The 20,607-nt window shown below is 61.0% G+C and overlaps 1 protein-coding gene across 1 annotated transcript in view; it reads right to left on the bottom strand.

Moving 5' to 3' along the window:
* The window catches only part of LOC122488360 (SCO-spondin-like), a 56,504-nt gene that overhangs the window by 16,712 nt on the left and 19,185 nt on the right, over positions 1-20,607 (bottom strand). The window contains exons 38-71 of the mRNA XM_043589655.1: positions 20,287-20,440; positions 20,088-20,145; positions 19,193-19,297; positions 18,671-18,874; positions 18,294-18,403; positions 17,274-17,427; positions 17,040-17,193; positions 16,464-16,536; positions 15,614-15,671; positions 14,146-14,322; positions 13,703-13,846; positions 12,722-12,937; positions 12,473-12,637; positions 11,568-11,747; positions 11,327-11,449; positions 11,062-11,191; positions 10,832-10,957; positions 10,564-10,655; positions 9,510-9,683; positions 9,075-9,239; positions 8,201-8,453; positions 7,209-7,255; positions 6,865-7,035; positions 6,413-6,544; positions 6,040-6,185; positions 4,603-4,697; positions 3,587-3,639; positions 3,222-3,428; positions 2,930-3,100; positions 2,745-2,824; positions 1,377-1,546; positions 790-836; positions 482-673; positions 221-391 (exon numbers count right to left, since the gene is read on the bottom strand). Of these exons, the coding sequence (XP_043445590.1) occupies positions 221-391; positions 482-673; positions 790-836; positions 1,377-1,546; positions 2,745-2,824; positions 2,930-3,100; positions 3,222-3,428; positions 3,587-3,639; positions 4,603-4,697; positions 6,040-6,185; positions 6,413-6,544; positions 6,865-7,035; positions 7,209-7,255; positions 8,201-8,453; positions 9,075-9,239; positions 9,510-9,683; positions 10,564-10,655; positions 10,832-10,957; positions 11,062-11,191; positions 11,327-11,449; positions 11,568-11,747; positions 12,473-12,637; positions 12,722-12,937; positions 13,703-13,846; positions 14,146-14,322; positions 15,614-15,671; positions 16,464-16,536; positions 17,040-17,193; positions 17,274-17,427; positions 18,294-18,403; positions 18,671-18,874; positions 19,193-19,297; positions 20,088-20,145; positions 20,287-20,440 (4,697 nt within the window). The remainder of the gene's footprint in view (positions 1-220; positions 392-481; positions 674-789; positions 837-1,376; positions 1,547-2,744; positions 2,825-2,929; positions 3,101-3,221; positions 3,429-3,586; positions 3,640-4,602; positions 4,698-6,039; positions 6,186-6,412; positions 6,545-6,864; positions 7,036-7,208; positions 7,256-8,200; positions 8,454-9,074; positions 9,240-9,509; positions 9,684-10,563; positions 10,656-10,831; positions 10,958-11,061; positions 11,192-11,326; positions 11,450-11,567; positions 11,748-12,472; positions 12,638-12,721; positions 12,938-13,702; positions 13,847-14,145; positions 14,323-15,613; positions 15,672-16,463; positions 16,537-17,039; positions 17,194-17,273; positions 17,428-18,293; positions 18,404-18,670; positions 18,875-19,192; positions 19,298-20,087; positions 20,146-20,286; positions 20,441-20,607) is intronic.

Genomic DNA, 20,607 nt, shown 5'->3' with positions numbered 1-20,607 from the left:
GGCCCATCCTGCAGGATCCCAGGACTCAGGGGGCAAGCCCTCCTGCCTCACCACCCCCAGCCGCCTGACTTTCCACCTTGTCCCAGGACCACAAGGTGAGGGATCTAAATGCTGCCTCTCAAAGAAAGTGACATGCATGCGTATACTGGGGACAAAGGCCAGAGGCCGTGTCTCCCAAGCCTTCCAAGGGACCCTCCCCAACCTCTACAGAAGCCCTTACCTGTGCATTTTGTGGAATTGTCCTGGCAGGGGCGACTCTGCCTGTGGCCCCCAGGGCAGGGCCTGCCTCCCTCAGGGGTGGGGGGCCAGATACACACCCGGCTCCGATGGGACTGCCCCAGGCACGCATCACAGGAAGACCATAGTCCCCATGGGCTCCAGGCTCCGTCCACTGTGCCGGGAAGACAGCATCAACTGCCCTAGGAGGCCTAGGAGGTGCCCGGCCTGTTGAGATTTGAGCAGACAAGTGGGGGCATCTCACCTGGGCACTCGGGCGAGCTAGGGCAGGTCTCCTTCTGATGCTGGGCCCCTGCCTCCCCTGCTTCCCCGGGACACGGGGCGCCCCCGTGCTGAGGGGCGGGGCAAGCGCAGGCCCTGGAGCGGGTCCTCGTCTGGCCCCTGCAGGGCTGGGAGCACGCCGTCCACTCCGACCATGGGCACCAGCCACCAGGCACTGCGGCAGGGGACAATGGAAGGGCACTGGGGCACAGACATCCCTTCCCCAGTCCCAGCCCTCGCTGTGACCCTGGCCGCTTTTCCTCACCTCCCCCCGAGCTGGGACATACGTACCTGGGCAAGGCAGGTCTGTGCAGCTCAGCCTCCCCTCTGAACAGGTGCTGGGCAGGGCATGCAGGCACAGGAAGGGGGACAGCAGCTCAGCCCTGCCTGTGCTCTCCACATGCACCCCTCCTAGGCTGCGTCTTCCCTTCCCCTCACCGCTACACCCTCCTTTCCCTTCAGGCTCTGGGATGCCCCTTCGCCATTCTCCAGAGCATCTAGACCCTTCTTCCTGTCCCATTCAGGGACCTCTCGGGTGTCCTGCGGGCTCCCTGCAGGTCGCTGACCAGTGCGTCCTACTGGGGTGTGACCACAGGCAGTGTGCTGCTAACAGGGGCCGGCCAGCGAGGAGGAACATCATACCTATCACCCCGCCCTCCCCTCAGAGCACACACCCAGCCTTCCACGTCTTCCAGAGAGCAGATGCACAGAGCTGGCTGCCTCGGTCTCCCCACCCGTCAGACCAGAGTTTCAGAGTGCCTGCCCGCATCTTCTCGGGGACTGTGGGAGTCTAACCTACAGCAGCTGAGACCCGGGAGAGTTCAGGCGCACCCCACCCTCAGCCTTGCACCTGCTTTCTGCCCACATGGCCGCCTCACCAGTAGTTGCAGCCATCAGGCCTCAGCAGCCGAGCTCCTGGGCGGTGCCGCTCCCCACTCAGCAGGTCCAGGCAGCCACAGTGGCTGGGCTGCACGCAGAAGTCCCCGTCGGCACTCAGCACCTGGCCTGGAGGGCAGTAACAGCCGGGCTGGCAGCGCCACACGCAGTGCTGGGGGGCAACAAGTGGGGGGGGGGGCCTCTGGTCAGCAGAAAACTGTGCCGAAGGGGCAGGGAGGGGAAAGATGAGGCGAAGGAGGAGGCTGAGGGGTGTGCAGAGGCAGAAGGCGTGGTTCTCCAGTTCGCAGTCGTCGTCATGTTCTAAACACGGTTTCTGGGGCCCCTGGGGGGCTCAGTCGGTTAAGCGTCCGACTTCGGCTCAGGTCACGATCTCACAGTTCGTGGGTTCGCGCCCCGCATCAGGCTCTCTGCTGCCAGCACAGAACCTGGATCCTGCTTCGGATCCTCTGTCCCCGCGCCCCCCACCCCCCGCCCCTTCCCTGCTTGCCCTCTCTCTCTTCCTCTCTCAAAAATAAACATTAAAAAAAATTTTATATATAAAATAAAACACTTTCGGTCGTGTCCCCTCCCCAGGGGAGGAGAGCCCACGAAGGGCTTCCCTGGGTGGGAGTGTCCTCCAAATGTGAATCCTGTGGAGGGTTCCATGGGGGACCTGGTTAGTGCCTGGGAACCGAGGCATCTCCCAGAACGCAGGGAGCAGGGCAATGGAAGCTGGCTTGGGGCGGGGGGGCGGGGGGGGGCTGGCATTTGGGAAGGAGGTGGGGTCCCCTGGGGAAGCTGGGAGCCAGGCACTTGTCCTCCTTCCTCCCTGCTCACCCTGTGCAGCTCCTGCCTGACCCTCTCAGACAGGGCCCTGCACAGGGCCCCAAGGCTGTCCCTTCGGCATCCTTGATTCAGGCCAGCTTCCGCGCCACACTGCTGCAGGCTCCGTGGGTCAGAGACCCTGTCTGCGCCTGCCTCTGTCCCTCTCCATGGTCCTGGACAGGCATTCCATGAAGGCTCACACACAAGCACACGTACACTCAGAATCAGGGTGTATGCGCCAAAAGGCTCACAGTGTTTGAGATGATGTAATGGAATGATCTCCCCTCCCTCTGTGTTTATGGAATCTTTGTAATAAAATGTCTAAATTGAGAAAGGCTTGATGGGCTGCTGGGTGAGGTTCACTCCTGAGGCGGTCTCTGGAACAAAGGGGAGCCAGTCTGATGGGCACTGACCCCATCCCTCCTCACCAGTGCCAGGCTGCCCCAGGCCCAAAGAGGTCATGACCCAAAGCCACACCCTGCCCTCCTGCAAAGTGACGCTTGGGGCCAGAGGTCAGGCAGGCATTCCGAGGAAGCCAGACTCACCACGAGATCGTCACAGGAGCGAGGACAGGGAGGGCCACAGGGGCTGTACTCAGCCCCTTGAATGGTGGTGCAGTTGGTCACTGGGGAAGGGGACAGGGTGGGTTGAGAGCCATGTGGGTGCCGCCCACCCCAGCCCGTCTCTCCATAGTGTTCCCTGACCCCTGTGCCCCGTTCCTGGCAGGTACCTGGGCATGGCAGGGCCTGGCAGGCCTCTCCCTGGGCCCGAGGCCCCTCGCAGTAATCCCCCAGGCCCTGGGGTGGGGGCTGGTCACAGGCTCGCATCCGGCTCCGCAGGCCCCCCCCACAGCTCCGGCTACAGCTGGACCAGGGCCCCCAAGGACCCCAGCCCCCAGCTCCTGGGATGACAGCAAAAGAGCAGCTGGGGGAGGGGCCGGCCAGGGCTGGGGGCCAGCTGGCGCAAGGCAGCAGGTATCCACAGGGCATGGAGGGCACCATCCTGGGCACCACAGGACTCACGGTCACATGCTGCCAGGAGGCAGGGCTCTTCCTCAGCATCGGAGCCTGGGCAAAGAGGCATAGGCAAGGTCAATGGGGACGGCAGCCCCAGGATGGATGGTTCCGCGGTGGGGGGCCTGGTGCAGAAACGGTGCCGGTGGCGTCGGGCAGGGCCACAGGAGGCCGAGCACTCGCTCCACGGGGTCCAGGGGGACCACGCGGGCTGACCTGGGGTACAGACGAGGGAAAGGCCGAGAGAGAGAGGATGAAGTGAGCGCAGGCTGGAGGCACTGGCCTGGGCAGAGCACCCCTTCTCCCTTCCCCCAACTCTGCCCCTGGTGGGGAGCAAGCAGGGGGCACAGTCAGGTGCGAGGCCCCTTCCTCACCCTCCTCACAGGGCCAGGAGGTGCAGTTGGTGATGAGCCCAGAAACACAGGAGCTGGAAGAAAACAGCAGAAGTTCGGAGGCACTGTCACAGGCTGAAGTGTATTCCCCCAAATTCACACGTTGAAGCCCTAATGCCCAGTATTCAGAATGTGACCTGATTTGGAAACGATGTCTTTATAGAGATGAGCAAGTCACAGTGAGGGCACTACGGTCCAATATGACTGGTGTCTTTATTTATTTACTTGTTTATTTATTTATGTTCATTTATTTTTTTTTTCAACGTTTATTTATTTTTGGGACAGAGAGAGACAGAGCATGAACGGGGGAGGGGCAGAGAGAGAGGGAGACACAGAATCAGAAACAGGCTCCAGGCTCTGAGCCACCACCCCAGAGCCTGACGCGGGGCTCGAACTCACGGACCGCGAGATCGTGACCTGGCTGAAGTCGGACGCTTAACCGACTGCGCCACCCAGGCGCCCCTATGTTCATTTATTTTTGAGAGACAGAGCATGAGCAGGGGAGGGGCAGAGAGAGAGGGAGACACAGAATCCAAAGCAGGCTCTAGGCTCCCAACTGTCAGCACAGAGCCCAGCACGGGGCTTGAACCCATGAACCATGAGATCACAACCTGAGCAGGTTGCAGGAAGGCAGCTACAAGCCAAGGGACGCCAAGGCTCGCCAGCCACCACAGAAGAGAAGGTTCTGGAATGGATTCTCCCTCCCGGCCCTCAGGAGGAACCACCCTGCTGACTCCTTGCTCTTAGATTTCTAGTCTCCTGAACTGTCAGAAGACAAGCCCCAGGTCTGCTGTGTGGTTGTTGCAGCCTCAGCAGACAGAGACGGGTGGGAAGAGAAAGGTTGGGGGGGATGGTGTGGGCACAGGCCCCAGATTGCTGACCGGCTGGGCCTGTGGGCCCAGGGGGATGGCCCACTGGAGGCCATCATCCCCAGCACTGAGGAGGGACAGCAGGGTGCCCCCGGGTCACGGGACCATCGGGTGGGGTGGGGGTCTTACCAGTTCTCACACGGACGAAGCACCACACTGCCCGGTGGATAAAGGCGCCCCCCATGGGCACAGGGGCAGTCCTGGGAGGGCACACACACGTTGTTCTGGAATCAAAAACCATCATCTTCTGGATTCCAGGTGGATCCGGCCCAACCCGCTCCCCGCAGTCAGAACCCAGCACCCCTCAGGCTCCCACCCTCCAACGCCACCCAGCCTCCTTCCACAAACACCTCTGTCACCACCCTGTGGAAAACCCTCGCCAGCAGTTACAGAAGCCGTGGGGGAGGGGCATGGACCCCCCCCAATCTCTGGGAGGAAAAAGACCATCACCAATTGCAGGACATGAGACCGAACTGTCAAATGCCCATGGAATCAGCTAACAAAATACGAAACATGTGATCCATATAGCAACGATGTTTTAAAAAAAAAAAAACAACTCTATGTTTTCATCAAAAAAATTAAAACCAATGAAATCATGCATACAGGAAGTTCGGAAATTAGGCATACAGGAAGTTTGGACAAAAGTTGCTAATGCTTCAAATTAAAAACAAAAACAAACAAACAAAAAAAACAAAACTGCCACCCATCAGTACACGATTCAAAGTCAAATGTACTGAGGTATGGGTCAGGCCCTGGGAGGCCCTTTCACCATTTCAGAGACCCTGATGAACAGATACATTATTACCCCAACTTGACAAATGAAGAAACGGAGGCACGGGAGCACGCATCCTAAGGTCACAGGGCTGCTAGAAGAAGAGTCTGATTTGAACTCAGACCCCGCTGGACTCTGGCCCCTTAACCACACCCCACATTCCGGCAATTTATCCCTGTAAACCCTCCCCACCACCCCACAAGCTTCTGTCCAAATTCCACTGCGCCCGCCTCACTTCCCTGCCTTCCAACAGCAGTGCCGCCTCCAGCTCTCCACCCCCTGCAATCTCTGACAGTCAAATCAGGATCACCTCCTCCAGGAAGCCCGCTGTCACTGACCCAGTCCCCGCCAGTCTGCATTTTGAGCTCCACAGTATGCAAAGCTCACTTCCTGTGTAAGGATGGTTCTACCTCCATTCTAGGCGCTCTGGGTCTGGTTTCCCCAGACCAGAGGCTTCATGAGGGCGGACTTTACTTTCTCCCCATGGTGGAGCCCCCATCGCAAGCCTAAGCATGCAACAGGTGCTCAATAAATGACTAATGACAACATAAGACAACAGAGCACTCAAGGAGGCATGAATCACAAAGATCTTGTAGACCTATGACCATTTCACAAATGGGAAAAGAGAGGTCCAGGGAAGCATGACCGTGTCTCACCCAGGGTCACCTGCTGGCTGCTGGCAGAGCTGAGCCATGACCCCCGAGTTCAGTGCTTTTGCCTCAACTCTCAAGCCCCATACCCTTGGTTCTCCCCTGCCCAGGTCGCTGGGAGGTCAGGTCAGGGAAGACACTCACCAGCAGGAACGTCCCAGGTGGACAGTAACAGCCAGGGTGGCAGGTCTGGTCAGCCCCTTGCAGGACACTGAGCTCTGCACACGAGGCAGGGCCCTGGGCACAGTCCAGCCACCGCTGGCCCCCGGGACACACGCCAGGCACCGGCCCTGGGGTCACAGAAATTGATAACCAGTCCAGGCACAGTAAACTCTTTCCCGGGCTCCTAACCCAGGAGAGGCATCGGCTCTAGATGTGGCCAGGGAGGTCACAGGCTGCATGGCAGCTCAGGGAGAAGGGTTCCTGGGGTGACAGGGAGGGGCTGACAGGGCGCTGGGTTGGGGGGGATGACTACCAGGGGTACGGGAGCAGTGGAGGAGGTGGGGACAGCCCTCACCTGCACAGGGCTGCAGACCACAGGTGGAGAAGTCCACAAGGCTGTGCGGGCCACTGCCTCGGGTGCGGTTCCGGTAGCCACCGCCGCAGGGCACGGAGCACAGAGACCAGGGGCCCCACTCCCCACGAGGACCTGGAGTGGCAGCCCAGGTCACTGCGGGCCCTACCTCCCACACCCACTACAGCCCTCTCCTCCACCCAGACCCCTTCCTTCTCGAACCTACACGATCACAACCCATCTCAGGAGACCTCACTCCTCCCTGGCCTGGAGCAGGGCTGGCCTCCACGGAGGACCCCTCTTAGGGAATGACTCTCAGGGCTCTCTGGGGACATCCTCCTGGCATCTTTTACGCTAGGCCCTTGTACCGCTGTTGGGGTCTGGAGGGGGGAGTGAGTGGAGTGTTTCCTGGCTCTTCTCTGGGGGATTCTGAGGACCTCAGTCCCAGCTCTCACCCCGACACGGCCGCAGGCTGCAGAATTCGGCCTCCATATTGGGGCCCTGGCACGCAGCACCCCCGAAGGCAGCTGGGGGTGCGGTGCCCGCCCGGAAGCGCCGCCGAATGCCCACGTTGCAGCTGTGGCTGCAGAGACTCCAGGGGGTCCAGGGGCTCCAACCACAGGCCACTGCCAGGGTGGGTACGGGGATGGGCACAGTGGGTGTGAAGCCAGGTCAGGTCATCCCTGGTCCCCAACTTCCCTGGGGCACCACTGACATCCCCAGGAGTTGATCTAAAGAGGCCAGCATCCCCTGTGGTCCCTGAGGACCCACCACTGCTGATTCCTGGGCATCGGGGTACCTGGGCAGGGCTCTGAGGTGCACACCATTTCACCGGAGATACAGGTGCTGCAGAGAGAGGACCCATCATGGCCACCATCAGGCCCCGCCCCTTGGAGCGCTATGTACCTGCCCCCAGGGGGACACGGCCGGCACACCACCAAGGCCGGGCACAGAAGTCCAAGGTACAGAAGTGAAACCCCGCAGAAGGGTCTAGAAAGTAAAGCCCCGTGGCCCCCTTGAACTTCATGAGGTGACTGAGGATTCTCACCCAGGCCCTCCCGCCTAGCTCCACCCTCCGTGGGCTCCCTGATGCCCCAGGCACTGTGCTGTCCTTTGTCCCACACTTTTATCCAGGAGTCACCTTTACGTGCTTTCCTTTTCGCCTGTATTTATCACACAGTTTGGAAAGGACTTTGAGCAGCTCTATGGGGCCAGGTAGGAGTCATTTCGAAAGAGTACACCCCAGTGTGAGCCTCTTGGAAAGAACAGTGTGCTTTTCTCTCCTTTTGCTTTTCTCCAACAAACGTGTTCAAGTTGCCCCCCCTCCAATACGTGGAAGTCCCAGAAAAAGAATCGCAGAAGGAAAAAGCAAAAGAGAAAGAGGTGGGGGAGAGGAAGCATGAAGGGGACTGTAGGGGGGGTGGGGCGGGGGATGGACAGGGAACAGGGAAGAAAAGGGAAGAGGAACAAGAAGAACAGAGAAAATGAAATGAAATGTAAGAAAAGGAAAGAAAAATGAGAGAAGCACAAGGCGGGGGGGGGGGGGGGTTGGGGGTGGGGCAGGGTCGCGTGTCCCCTGCCAGCAGGGCCTGGTGTCAGCTTGGAGTGTTGGGGGCTTCAAGGTGTTTGGGCACAAACCCAGTGGATCTCAACATCCAGGAAAGAGAAACAGGGGTGACTGAAAGGGAGGGTAGAAGACCCTCTCCAGCCCCTGCTTCCTTCACAAATCACCTCCCCCACCTTCGCCTCCCTTCCCCCCCCCAACCCCCCCCCCCCAGGCTGGCAGCTTACCAGTTATTGCAGGAGTCCAGCCGAGCCACTGCTCCCGGTGCATAGAGCTGCCCGTGCAGCTGGCAGGGGCACCGACTGCGGGGCAAGCAGCTGGCATTGTGCAGGAAGAGGCCAGGAGGGCAGGCGCAGCCGGGGGCGCAGAAGCTGGTACACTCCACCCCAGGGTCCTGAGCCAGGCACAGCTGAGGGCAGGGGCCCCCGTCCTGGCGGCACTGCTCCGCCGAACGGAACACCATGTCCCCTGGGCACTGGGCTGGACGGGCAGACAGAGAGGGTCTCAGCATGGGCAGGAGGAAAGGGCCAGGGGATGGAGGGGCCAGGGGAAGCTACATGCCGGTGGTTGGGGAGCAGGACTGAGGAGCCACGGGAAACCCCTCCCACTCCCCCTCCCTTGCAGGCTCGCTCCAGTGTCTGAAAGGTTGCCAGTAAAGATTCATAGCTTTGCCTGACTTTAATACAAATATCCTTGAAAGTAGAGCAGGAAGACAGAAGCCACCTGGGCCAGGAGTGGGGGCTCAAAGGAGAAAGGACAGGGAGAATGGGGCCAAGGGCTTCTAAAGAAGGGCTGGCCCTGCTTCTCGAAATTCCTGCAGTGAGTGGTTCTGCCCAGAGGTCAGTCTGACCTCCTCGGCCACATGCCTGGGAAGGAGGCCTTGGGCAGGGAGGAGCAAAGACTGGGGACCAGTGCCCGGTCCCCAGGGTATGGGAGCCAGAGGAGGGAGGAAATCCGGGAGTCTCTTAGCTCAGGGTATGGCCTGACCTGGAGCCAGAGGTCAGTGATGTGAGAAGGTGGGGCGGAGAGAGGTCAAAATCCCTGGGGGCTGGCTGGACGTGGCTGGGTAGAGAACGGCAAGGGTTAGGGGGAGGTTGGCACCTGTGCAGGGCTGCGTGTTGCAGTCCCTGGTCTGGCTGTGAGGTCCCTGGCACTCGGGGTCCCCAGGGGTGGAGCCGGAGCAGCTGCGCCCACGAATCTGGATGCCCCCATCACAGGGGGCTGAGCAGGTGGACCAGGGAGCCCACAGACCCCAGATGCTTTGCGCTGTCAGGAAGAGCCAAGTTTGTCATCACGGACGCTGGCAAAGGTGCGGGTAGGGGACGGGGTGCAGGAGGCCCACACCTCCAGGACTGTCCCAAAGGTCCCTTCAGGCCCGGCCCACCCTGTGAATCACAGGCTGGGGGTGGAGGAGATTCTTCGGGACAATAGGTTTACTCTAGCCTCCCTGCCCCAGGTGCCCAAGGGGTCATTCTTCTCCCTTGTTCCTCATCCCACCCTAGTGCCCAGGCCACTCCGGGGACAGAGGGGGCACACCTGGGCACACAGGGGGGCTGCAGGACTCCTCCTGGGTGGCCTCTCCTGGGCAGGAGGTGTCCCCGGGGCTGGGGCAGAGCCGGGAACGACTGCGCCTCCCAGGGCCTCCTCCAAGGGTAAGGCAGCTCCTGGAGCAGGAGGACCAGGGCTCCCAGAGCGTCCAGCCCAGCGTCTCTGGAGGAGAAAAGGACAGGTCTTCTGCACAGGGTTCCTGGCAGAGCTGGGAGGGAGACCGGGTCAGGTCTGAGAAGCCTCTGCCCCTCGAAAGTGGAAGGTAGGACCCCCCCCCCCCCCCACCTCCAGGCCCAGGCCTCTCTCTCGAAGCACAGCTCCTGCTCGGCCAAGCTCCAGCTCAGGCCACACTCTACCCGTGAGTTTGGCTGGCACCTCATGTCCACCACCCACCCTCACATTTTCCCCCAGATCAACTCATCTATAGTCTTGTAAACGCCTATCCTTCATTTCTCTTCCATGCTAGAAACCCCAGTCGCCAAAGACACCTGTCGGTGCACCAGCAGCCATTCCTTCCTCTTCCTTCCCTCCTCTGCTATGAGAGCCTGGACCAGACCCCACAGACCCATGCTCGCACCCCCAACTCCTATTCTCGCCTCTGTCCCATCTGCCTGCAGAGACCTCTGCCGTCACCTGCTCTGCCTGAGGACACCCTGGGCCACGAAAGAGGGAAACAGCCTGGGCTCCCTCATCTGGCAACTGTGTGCTCCTGATTGCCCGCCCCACCCTTACTCACTCGGTCAGCAGGACCAGCTTCACCCCTGCTCTCAGGACACCCCGGCCCCCCAAGACCAGCCTGGGCTGGGCATGTGGGAGGGGGGTGCCGCCTGGGCCCCACCCTCTGTCTTGTCCCCGACAAAGCCCCATGCATCAAGGCGCCTTCTGGGGCTGCCTCCTGGACCAGAAGGCCGCACTGACCCCATGTGGGTGGCCAGCGGCCCAATCGGTCATGCCCTGTCTCCAGGGTGGGAATTGGGAGGAGGAAGGCAGGCATGAGGGTTGGGGGGTGAGGAGCAGGCCCCCATGCGGGCTCCTGACCTACCTGTCCCGCATTCCACGTGGCAGGCCTGCAGCTCCTGCCTGTTGCCTTCACACGGGGCACCCCCAGAAGTAGCCGGAGGGTTGGAAGGGGACCTGGGGGGGATAGGCGGCCTGGGCACCCGGTCTCCTCTGCCTGCCCTCATTCCTGTCTTCCCGGTCACCTGTTCTCCAACCGTCACCTTCTCCACCCTCCAGCACCCCTTCCCTTCCTTCTCCCATATTCCTCTCCCTGCCCCCTACCCCCGCCACAATGGCTCCGTCCTGCACACCTGAACCGAGTTCGCACTCCAGAGCCACAGGAGCGGTCACAGGGACCCCAGGAAGACCAAGCTGACCAGCCACAGGACACAGGGCAGCCCCCGGTCTCACACACCAGGGCCCCTTTCTCGCACACGCTGCAGGGGAGGGAGAGGCCGAGGAGGTCAGGACTGGGAAGGGGGGGGTGGAGAGGGGCTGGTCCCCTGACCCAGGCACTCCCTGCCACAGCAGACATCCTCACCAGCGGCTGCAGTTGTCCAGGAGGAAGGGCACCCCCGGCTGCTTCACCTCTTCGCCCACCAGGCAAGGGCACTCAGAGAGGGGCAGGCAGCGGCCATCATGGAGGAGAAGCCCAGGAGGGCAGCGGCATCCTGGGGTGGAGGCAGGAGGGCACTCAGCCCCACACAGGGGGGCAGTGGGGCGGGGAGGCTGGAAACCGAAGGCTGGTGAGTATCCTCCTCCCGAGGGCTCTGTCTGCCGCACCCTGACTGCTGGGTGTGCCTCACCTTCCAGACAGCGTCCACTGCAGGTTCTGTTGGCCTCAGGATCCAAGCAGGACGGCGGACATGGTGGCACCAGCCCCTTCTGGCACAGCTCAGCACTGATGTGAACACGGCCCAGCCCACAGTCTGGTGGGAGAGGGACACTAGGTGGGGCGGGTAGCAGGAGGCCCGGTGACCTTCCCTAACAGCCCCACCCCCACAGGGCTCCATCCCTGGATGCCCCTGCCCAGCCCTGCTCCCTTACCTGTGTCACCCGTGCAGGGCTGCAAGCCGCAGGGTGCCCGCTCTTGGGAGGCCCCAGGGCAGGGAGCACCACCATTCTTGGGCGGAGGATCCACGCAGCTCCTCCTCCGACTTCGGTGGCCACCCCCACAGGAGACGCTGCAGGGCCCCCAGGCCTCCCACACAGCCCACACCCCAGCCACTGTGGGGGAAAAAAGGATGGAGGCGGACCAGGTGAGCCCAAGGAGAGTCAGACCGCGCTGGAGAAAGCAAGGCGGCAGGGTAGAGAAGGGGCCTGCGTGGTGGCCAGCTAGGTGGCCTAGGGCAGCACCACGGGACTCAACAGGCTCTTCTCCTGCCCCAGGAAACCTCCCCTTGGTGGAGGGACTTGAGCAAAGATCTCTAGGTGCCTCCCAGGATGAAGGCTCTGGTCCCTGGAAAAGGGCTGGGGCAGTGGGGAGACTGGAGCGGGGCTCCTCCTGGTGGCAGCAGAAGAAACCAGGTTAGGAGACCAGGTGTGGGAAACCCCTCTCTGGAGCAGAGGCAAGGTCGGGACTACTCCCTCGCACCTACAGAACACAAGGGCTAGGAGGCCTTAGGCATAGCCTGGGAACACCCTCACTCTGAAGTGGAAACAACTTTACCGATCCAGTCCCCACACTAGAGGAGGGTAGGAACCCATCCAGGGCCACTCAGGCAGGAAAAAAGGCAAGGTCAGGGGCAGCCTTCCTCCTAAACCCTTTGGAGGTACGAGGCTGTGACTTCAGAAGGGGCTGTCCCCCTAGAGTCGTGGAGAGGAGCCCAGACACTGGGGTCCCCAAGAGCGCAAGGGCACTCCCCCAGGTGGCTCTCGGATAGGAATCCACCCCAGGTGTCCCTTCCGGGGGCGGGGGGGAGGGTTCCTGAGGAGGCCTGGGTGCCAGTCACCTGGGCAGGCCTGCACGAAGCAGGGCTGGCTGCGGAGCCTGTCGGACGGGCAGGTGCCCCCAGGCAGGGGAGGCCGCAGCAGGTCCCGGCGCTGGAAGGCGAGGCCCAGCCCACAGCTGCGGCTGCAGCTGCTCCAGCCAGACCAGGGTGCCAGCCCACAGTCCACTGCAAGGGGATGGGTGCGCAGGACTCAGAGGGGGCTTGTGCAGGAGCGGGGCCCTCAGAGGTGTCCCCTGGCCAGGTCCGTACCACAGCCGTCCTCGTCAGAGCCGTCCTGGCAGTCAGGCCGCAGGTCACAGCGTCGCTCGGCCGGCAGGCACTCCCCGCTATCGCAGCTCAGCTGGCTCGGGGAGCAGAGGGCTTTTGAGGCCGGCAGCCCAGGCAGGGCCGTGGTGGGCACCGGGAAGGGTGCGGCGCTCGCTGCCAGCAAGGTGAGGGGAAGGGAGCCACATAAGTGATTCCTGACTGGGTGATACACTGAGCCCCTTCAACCTCGGGCCAAAAGCAGAACGCACTTGTCAACCAGAGATCCTGCCCCTCCTTCCTCCTGAAGCTTCCCACACTCAGTACAGCCTTCTGTCTACATGTGAGGGGGAGATCATGGGCTCTGGTCTGCACAGGCTCTCACCCAGCCTCTCTGCTTGTTAATGGCTCCTGGGGGGTCTAGAAAGACATCAAGCTGTCTAGAACAACAGTTCCTTCCCTGGGGTAACCTCTTCCTGAATGCATACTTCCTGGGGTGGCCCTTCCCTGATTGAGAGAGTAGGCTTTGAGCACAGTGATCTACTTTGGATGGACAGATGGATGGATGGATGGATGGATGGGTGGTGGAGGGATGGATGGATGGATAGATGGGTGGGTGGATAGATGGGTGGGTGGGTGGGTAGGTAGATGGATGGGTGGGTGGATGGATAGATGGATGGATGGGTGGATGGATGGATGGATGGATGGATGGTTAGATGAGTCTCCTCAAAAATCAGACAGGGTTTATGAAACAAGCCATGACCTAAGACCTACTGCATTTGCCCTCGTCACCATCCCCAAAGACATCCTAGCTGTTTTTACCCACTCAGGCTCCTTTCACTCTCTGCTACCCCTAGCCCCTCACAGTTCCTTCCCATATGAGCCAGGAATAGGGGGCAGAGACTTCCCCAAACCTAAAGCCCTTTGGTCACTGCTACCCACATGACTTCAAACCCTCCGGGGAGCCCTGCAGGGTCCCCTACTCACCACAGCGCCTCTCATCGGAGCCGTCCAGACAGTCCTCCCTCCCATCACACAGCTGCTCCCGCTCCACACAGCCCAGCACCTCACAGGGCACCTGGCCTGGGCTACACTGCGCAGGTGGGAAGGGCGGCGGGGCGACACTCTGGCCTGTGGGCACCATCGCGGCCAGCTGACTGGACACCTGCCCACCACGTCCCCCCTCCCTCAGCCCCCAGTCTCCCTCCTCCTGACATCTGGTGTGTGTGCCCCCGCTTCCCGCCTCTCTTGGAATAATGGAAAAACAGTGAACTGCATCAGGAGACTTGGTCCTAGGCCTGATCCTACCAAAACTCTGACCTTGCGCTGTGGGATCTTGGGCAAAGCGGCTAACCTCCAGGGGCCTGTTTCTCTGACGGGGAGTTGTTCAGATGCATAGGTTTGGCAGGCAGAAGACGGTAGAATCTTACCAGCGGGGGCCACTGGACTCATGGGGTGCAGGGGGACCTCTGTCATGGCTGTCGTTCCTGGTCTCAGGGCCTTGGCCTCAGGCTGGGAGGTGGGGGGGGTGGTCATGGTCTGCACAGATTCCCTAGGACTCAAGCGAGGAGCCTCGGAGTCTGGGACCTGAGTCACTGGCCCCTTCCCTGTGGGTGCAGGAAGGAGAGAGGTGAGGCCCTCCAGCTCCCCTTCTGTGAGATGAAGCAGAAATGGGTTCTCCAAAGGGGTATCCAGGCTTTGGGTGGTGCAGGGTTGAGCACAGACCACACCACACCTTCTGAGGGACTTCAGACTACAAATGAGGTGGAACTTGGTAGTCCAAGGAGCACAAGAGGGTTTTAAATGAAAACACAAAAGCGCCTAGTGTCAAGCTGAGATTTGTACCCTACTCTCAAGAAGCCACACACGGCAGCTTCCAAGAGGAACCGACAGCACAATGAGACATTCAAGTCTGCACCCGATGACCTCCTGGCAGCTACAGCGAAAAGGGGGTTCGAGATTCTCATTGCCCAACAAAGGATTAACGTTATGACACAGCCAGTTTTCGAGAACCAGACTTAGCGTGACGTTAGAATTCATCACATAGCCTGCATCTTGCGGACTCAAGCGATGGTACAAGTTGCTTCGTCTGCTTTTCACAAAAAACACAGAAGGACGGGCCAGCCGGGCTCCTGGATGACTTTCGCTGGAAAAGGGGTCGAACTTAGACCTCTTAGTCTTACAGATGGAAAAACAGAGCCCAGGGAGGTGGTGAGGCAAGCCAACATCTCCCAAAAGAGGAGGTCAGAGCCAAGCCACAGCCAGCTGACAGCCCCGCCCATTTCCGGCCTTGCTCTGAAGACAGCTCTCCTCAGGCTAACGTGCAGGTGAAAGGTCAGGCAGCCACAGGGAGGCTGGTACATGACCCTCAGGGAGCCCCTTCCTTGTCCTTGTCCTTGTCCATATACCAGGGAGGCTGGTACATGACCTTCAGGGAGCCCCTTCCTTGTCCAGTTTAGGAACATGCTAACTTGGTGACCCCATGTTCCCCATGCCCACTTAGAGACATGCGCGGCCAGCAAACCCTTCAGAAAGGGGTACTTGGCTGCATCCATGGGTGAACAGAGGGGGCACAGGCGGGGCCAGGCAGCACCCCGCAGCCCCGGGGAGCCCCTGTCCTGGCCAGGGGTCTGGAGAAGGCAACCATACTTCAGGGCACACGTTCAGCCCTGGGAACCAGTCTGGGGGATCCAACCCTAGAGTCCGGGAGGGCGGGCAGAGGCAGGATTTGGCCAAGGTGTCCTCCACGGTGACCAAGTATTCCTTCTAGAAGCAATCCTGCTCCACTTAGGGATGTCAGGTGTCAGAAGACTGAATGCCGAGATGTAATAGCCCCTCGCCCTGAAGGGGTGGGCAGGGTAGGGGGGTGGGGATGGGGCCTGGAGTTTGGGCACATACCTGTGGGGGGTACAGATGACCCTCGCCAGGGACGCCAGCGTTCTGCATCTGCCAGACCCTGCGGAGGGAGAGGGGTCAGCTGCCCATACAGCCCAGGGCCCCGAGGGCAGTTCCACCTGAGACTAGGGACCTAGCTCTCATTGCCTTTGGGACACACCTATGTCCCATGGCCCCTCCCCTGTCCCTGCAGCACAGGGCACAGCTGGGGGGTGGAGACTCACTTCCCTACAACACCTCCAGGCTGACACCCAGGGGCTATTCTTGCTGACCCACCTAGGATTCTGCTTCTGCTCTTGCCCTCCCAAACCCCGTCTTCCCCCCAGTATCCACACATATGGACTTCAGCACTATGGTCGCTCTCCCCTTGGGTCCCTGACCAGGCTGTTCTCCAGAGGGAGTGTCCACCCTTCGTCTCCACATTGCAGACCCCACTGCCTCAGATGCCCCATCCTTCAAGCCTCTTCCAGGAAGCCTCTGGGGACCCTGGGGACAAGTAAGGCTTTTCCCACCTCTGAGTGTCTGATGCCCTGTTGCCAGCCCTGTGGGCATAACTGCCACCTGGGGGTGAAGGCCTCTCCTGTCTCCCAAACTCCTCCAGGCCAGGCACCTGCCCTGTGCTTCTCTGCCCCTCTGACCTCCAGCCCCCAGTCCAGCACCGGGCTGGCCCCCAGAAGGCTCACGGGGTGAAGTGGACTGCGAGAGAAGACCAGGGACACGTGGGGAGGCAGCGCTGGCTGAAGGTGCGAAGAGAGGGAGACTGCAGGGCGAGGGAACGTGGCTGCTGAGGCCCTGGGACCAGGGCTCCCCATGCCCCGCACCCCACCTGCTGGGCCTACAGCTCCCCACTCACCTTGCTGGGCTGGGGGGACAGCTGTCCGGGCTGGGTGGAGGAGAGAGTTGGGGTCCCGGCTGTGGACCGGACTCTGGGAAGAAAAATAACCAAGGGACTCCAGGGGTTCTCCCAGCTTCAGAGCCACCACCCGGGCAGGGGGGTCAGCGCTCCCAAGGTGGGCCCAGGGCAGGGCAGGGCAGGGCTGGGGCACTCCAAAAGGGCACGCCCACTAAGACTAAACAAAGGAGACATTATCCCAGTGGTTTTCAACGTATTAACCCCCCTGCAGGGCTTGTAAAACAGATATCTGGGCCCCACCCTCGAGTGTCCAGCTCAGCCCGGCTGAGCTCGGGCCTGAAAATCTGCATTGGTAACAATTTCCAGGTGACGCTGCTGCTGCTGGTCCAGGGGCCACATTTTGAGAACCAGTGACCTCCAGACTCTAGGAAAATGGCAGAGGATCCTAGAATCCCGTGGTGGGAAGGGGCCTCCAATGGCACCCAGCTGCACCGACGCAGCACGCAAGGCCAGGGAAATAGTGCAGGACATCTCTCCCGTGGCTGACCCCTCCAAGGCTGAGCTGGGCACCCGTACCTGCCAGTGTCCGCGGGCAGGGGCACACAGCCCTCTTCATCAGAGCCATCTTCACAGTCCTTCACGCCATCGCACGGGCCTCCCCTTGGGGCACACTCACCACTGGCACAGAGGTGCCCAGCCCCTGGGCACAGGGGTGCCACCAGCGGGGACACTGGTGGGAGGGGAGGGCTGAGGGCTCCTGTCCGTCCCTCTTCCCACTCCCGCCGATCCCACTGCCAGCCCCGCCCGTACCTGGCTCACAGCCCAGCAGCTCCACCCACGGGGAGGTGCTGTGGTTGGTGTCACTGTGGGGGACACGGGGCCACACCCGGACATGCTGAGTCTGCACCATCTGGCCAAACATCCACACTGTGGGGGCCACTTCATCCAGGTTCTTAAGGAAAAGCTGCAGGAACAGGGGTGAGTGTTCACCAGACCCGAGCTGCCTTTTCTCCGGACTGCCACCCAACCCTGCTGAGTGCCCCCGCCCAATCCGAGTCCCCCAGCCGTCAAGGCATGAAAAGCATGTTCTCCTGGCATTAATCACCAGAGTCCCTCAAGAATGTGGGTTCTGGTCCTGGTGCCTTGAGGGCAGGGGCCAGGTTGTGCCTGCTGGTGAGTCCCCAGGGCCTGGCTAGTGCCCCGTAAGAATCAAGAGGGAAGGGGCACCTGAATGGCTCAGCTGGTTGAGCGGCAGACTCTTGAATTTGACTCAGGGTCATGATCCCAGGGTCATGGGATCGAGCCCTTCATCAGGCTCCTCGCTAAGTGTGGAACCTGCTTAAGATTCTCTCTCTCTCTCTCTCTCTCTCTCTCCCTCTCCCCCTCCCTTCCTACCCCTCTGCACACACGCATGTGCTCTCTCTCTTTCAAATAAGAAATAAATTAAAAACTGGGGGGGGGACCTTAAAAAAAAGAATTAAGAGTGAACACATGGTGTGGACTGATCCCTCCTGCTTCATGAGGCTTGTCTCCCTGGGGAGGATGTAAACCTCCAGGGCAGGGCTGGGTCCCAGCTGCTCTTGACATGCCCTCTGAAATCCTCAGTGAACTTGATGTCCCCTGACTCCCCTCCCTCCACAGAGCTTTGCACACCTGCCCCACGCCAGAGCCACTTGGATAGCTCCTGACGCCCTGCTAATGACAGGTGTTCAACGAGCCTCCAATATAAGAATGTTCTTCAGGGACACTGGAAGGCCCTTGGGGACAAAGATGGTGGGATTCGCAAAGAGGCATGTGGGTCACTGGCCCAGGAGGCTCGGGTGGCAGTACCTTGGCTGGGGGCAGGATGCCAGGCAGGATGTCACTATAGTTGTGCCAGTGTAGACCATCAGTGCTGAACTGCAGCAAGGCCAAGGACCCAGCCTCCTGCACTATGATGCCTACGGGGTGGGCCGGGGGGCGGGGGGAGGGGGGGGACAGAGCTAAGAGAGTGAACCCCAGCCCCCGCCCCCATTACTACCCTGTCCCAAGCCCCGCCCCATCACCGCCCCATCCCCCCCAGCCCTGCCCCCCCATCACGGCCCCATCCCCCCAGCCCCGCCCCCATCACCACCCCACCCCAGCCCCGCCCCCAGCCCCGCCCCATCCCCCAGCCCCGCCCCCCCAGCCCCCGCCAGTCCCTCCTGCCCCGCCCCCACCACACTGACCAGTGAGGTTCCTGGGCAGCATCAGGTCCAGCTGCAGGTAGGGGGGCAGAGTGTGCCGCTGAGTGCCAGTGTTCTCGATGGTGCTCCCGCCCCGATAGCCAGGCCCCCTGGTGGGAGCCTCCAACAGGGCAGCCTGGGTGGGGAGCTCCAGCTGCAGGTTTTCCCTGGGGAGTCCGGCCAGGCCCAGTGGAGAATAGCAGGGGTCTGGGTGTAGAAGAGAGAGGGGCTGGAGTGCAAGGGAAGAGGGTGGCGGGTGCCTGCCAGGGACATAGTCAGGAAGTCACAAGGGGGGCCGAGGGATGCAAAGGGCCCCATGGTTGACCTCAACCTGGGCTGGAAGGGTGGTCCAGAGAGGGCAGAGTCAAACAGGCAACCTAAGCCAGGATGACTTCCAGATCCTTAGGATAACCATCCTCCCCATGGAAGGCAGGGGTAAATTGCAGCGTTCCTGCCTCCTCTCTTAGGCTGGGCAAACCCTGGGCGGTAATTCCTCTCTAACCTACAACCGCATGTGGCCCTCACCTCCAGGTGGAGGCAGAACGTAGGTGACCAGACGGGGTCCGATCTGGGGACTGAGGGCTGGAGAAGGGGCAGGAGTGGCCATGGCGAGGATCGTCTGGTTCTCACCTGTGTGGGGAGACTCAAGGTTCAAGAGGGAGAGACCTGCAGATAGGCTCACACTAGCCCCAAGCCCCACACCCAGGCCTCTCCCCACCTCTTGCAGCACTTTCTCCCTCAGGACTATCCAGGAGCCCCCAGAACAACCTCCCGGCTGGGAAAGGCCTGTTCTCCTTCCCTTGGCATGAACTGGGGGTTTTCACTTCCACTGAATATTTAGAAAGAGAAGACCTTTCTGAGCACTAGAAAAGGGTATCTCTGGATGGAAGCACCCCTGTGGGCTGGAGTCTAGCTCCCGCTGGCCAACTTGCACAGTGAACAATCTGTACAACTGTGAGTGCCGGCCCTCCTCTAACCTCAGCAGCCTGTAGGTGCACTTTTAGGAGCAGGAATCTAGACCCATAAACGCATTCACTTTCAAGTCTTTGTGTTTTTCTGTTTCGTTCATAACTCAGTTTCCAAGCAAAAATACTCTTGAAAAAGTTGAACTTTGTCTTGGTTCCTCTTAGGAGAAAGGCCAGGAACCAGATCTGACCCAGCTGAACCAGAGAAAAGAAAGCACCCTCGACGGGGAGGCAGAATTCTAGCCCAAAAGAGACAGAAGAGACCTGATCTCAGGAGGACAGAGACAAGCCCTTCCACCCAGAGGGCCCCTTCCTTCCCCAGTATCCAGGACTCAGGCTCCCCCCAGCCGGGGCTGGGGTAGCCACGGATCCCCCCACCCCGCTCAGTGCTGCCACCTGGGGCTCCCTCTGAGTCCTCACCATCCTCCTCCCTGCCATTCCCCAGACCCACTCACCACCAGGGAGGGCACAGTGGCAACACGAGTCTCCCGTTCCCTCCACCAGGACCCAGTCCTGCGGACACAAGAGTCAGGCTGGACGCGCTGAGCCGGCCACCTGCCAACCTCCGACCCAGCCTATCGGGCCGCTGGAAACCTTGGCCTCTACACACGGCCCCTCCCACTGCCCCACCCCCAGGCCCCTATGCCCCCTCACCTGGGGGCAGCCGCCCAGTGGGCAGTAGGGGGAGCAGCGCACGGTGCTGTTGTGCAGACACTGGCAGACTCCGCAGGGGCCCTCTCGCCAGCGCTCCCCTACGCCGCGGACCCTGCCCCGCTGCTCACAGCCCTCACACGGCTCCGTCCGGCACCTGGAAGAACAGCCGCCACTTGCCGGGTGAGTGGGCTCACCTAGGCAACCAGCCTGTCCTGGTGTGCCCGGAGTGAGCGGTCTCCCAGGACTTGGGACTTTCAGTGATAAAACCGGGAAAAGTCCTGGACCAGCTGCGATGCTTGGTCTCCCTATCTCCTGACTCCC

This window comes from Prionailurus bengalensis, chromosome A2, assembly GCF_016509475.1.
Source record: "Prionailurus bengalensis isolate Pbe53 chromosome A2, Fcat_Pben_1.1_paternal_pri, whole genome shotgun sequence".
In the NCBI taxonomy this organism is placed as follows: domain Eukaryota; kingdom Metazoa; phylum Chordata; class Mammalia; order Carnivora; family Felidae; genus Prionailurus; species Prionailurus bengalensis.
This window is presented reverse-complemented; position numbering and strand designations above follow the sequence as displayed.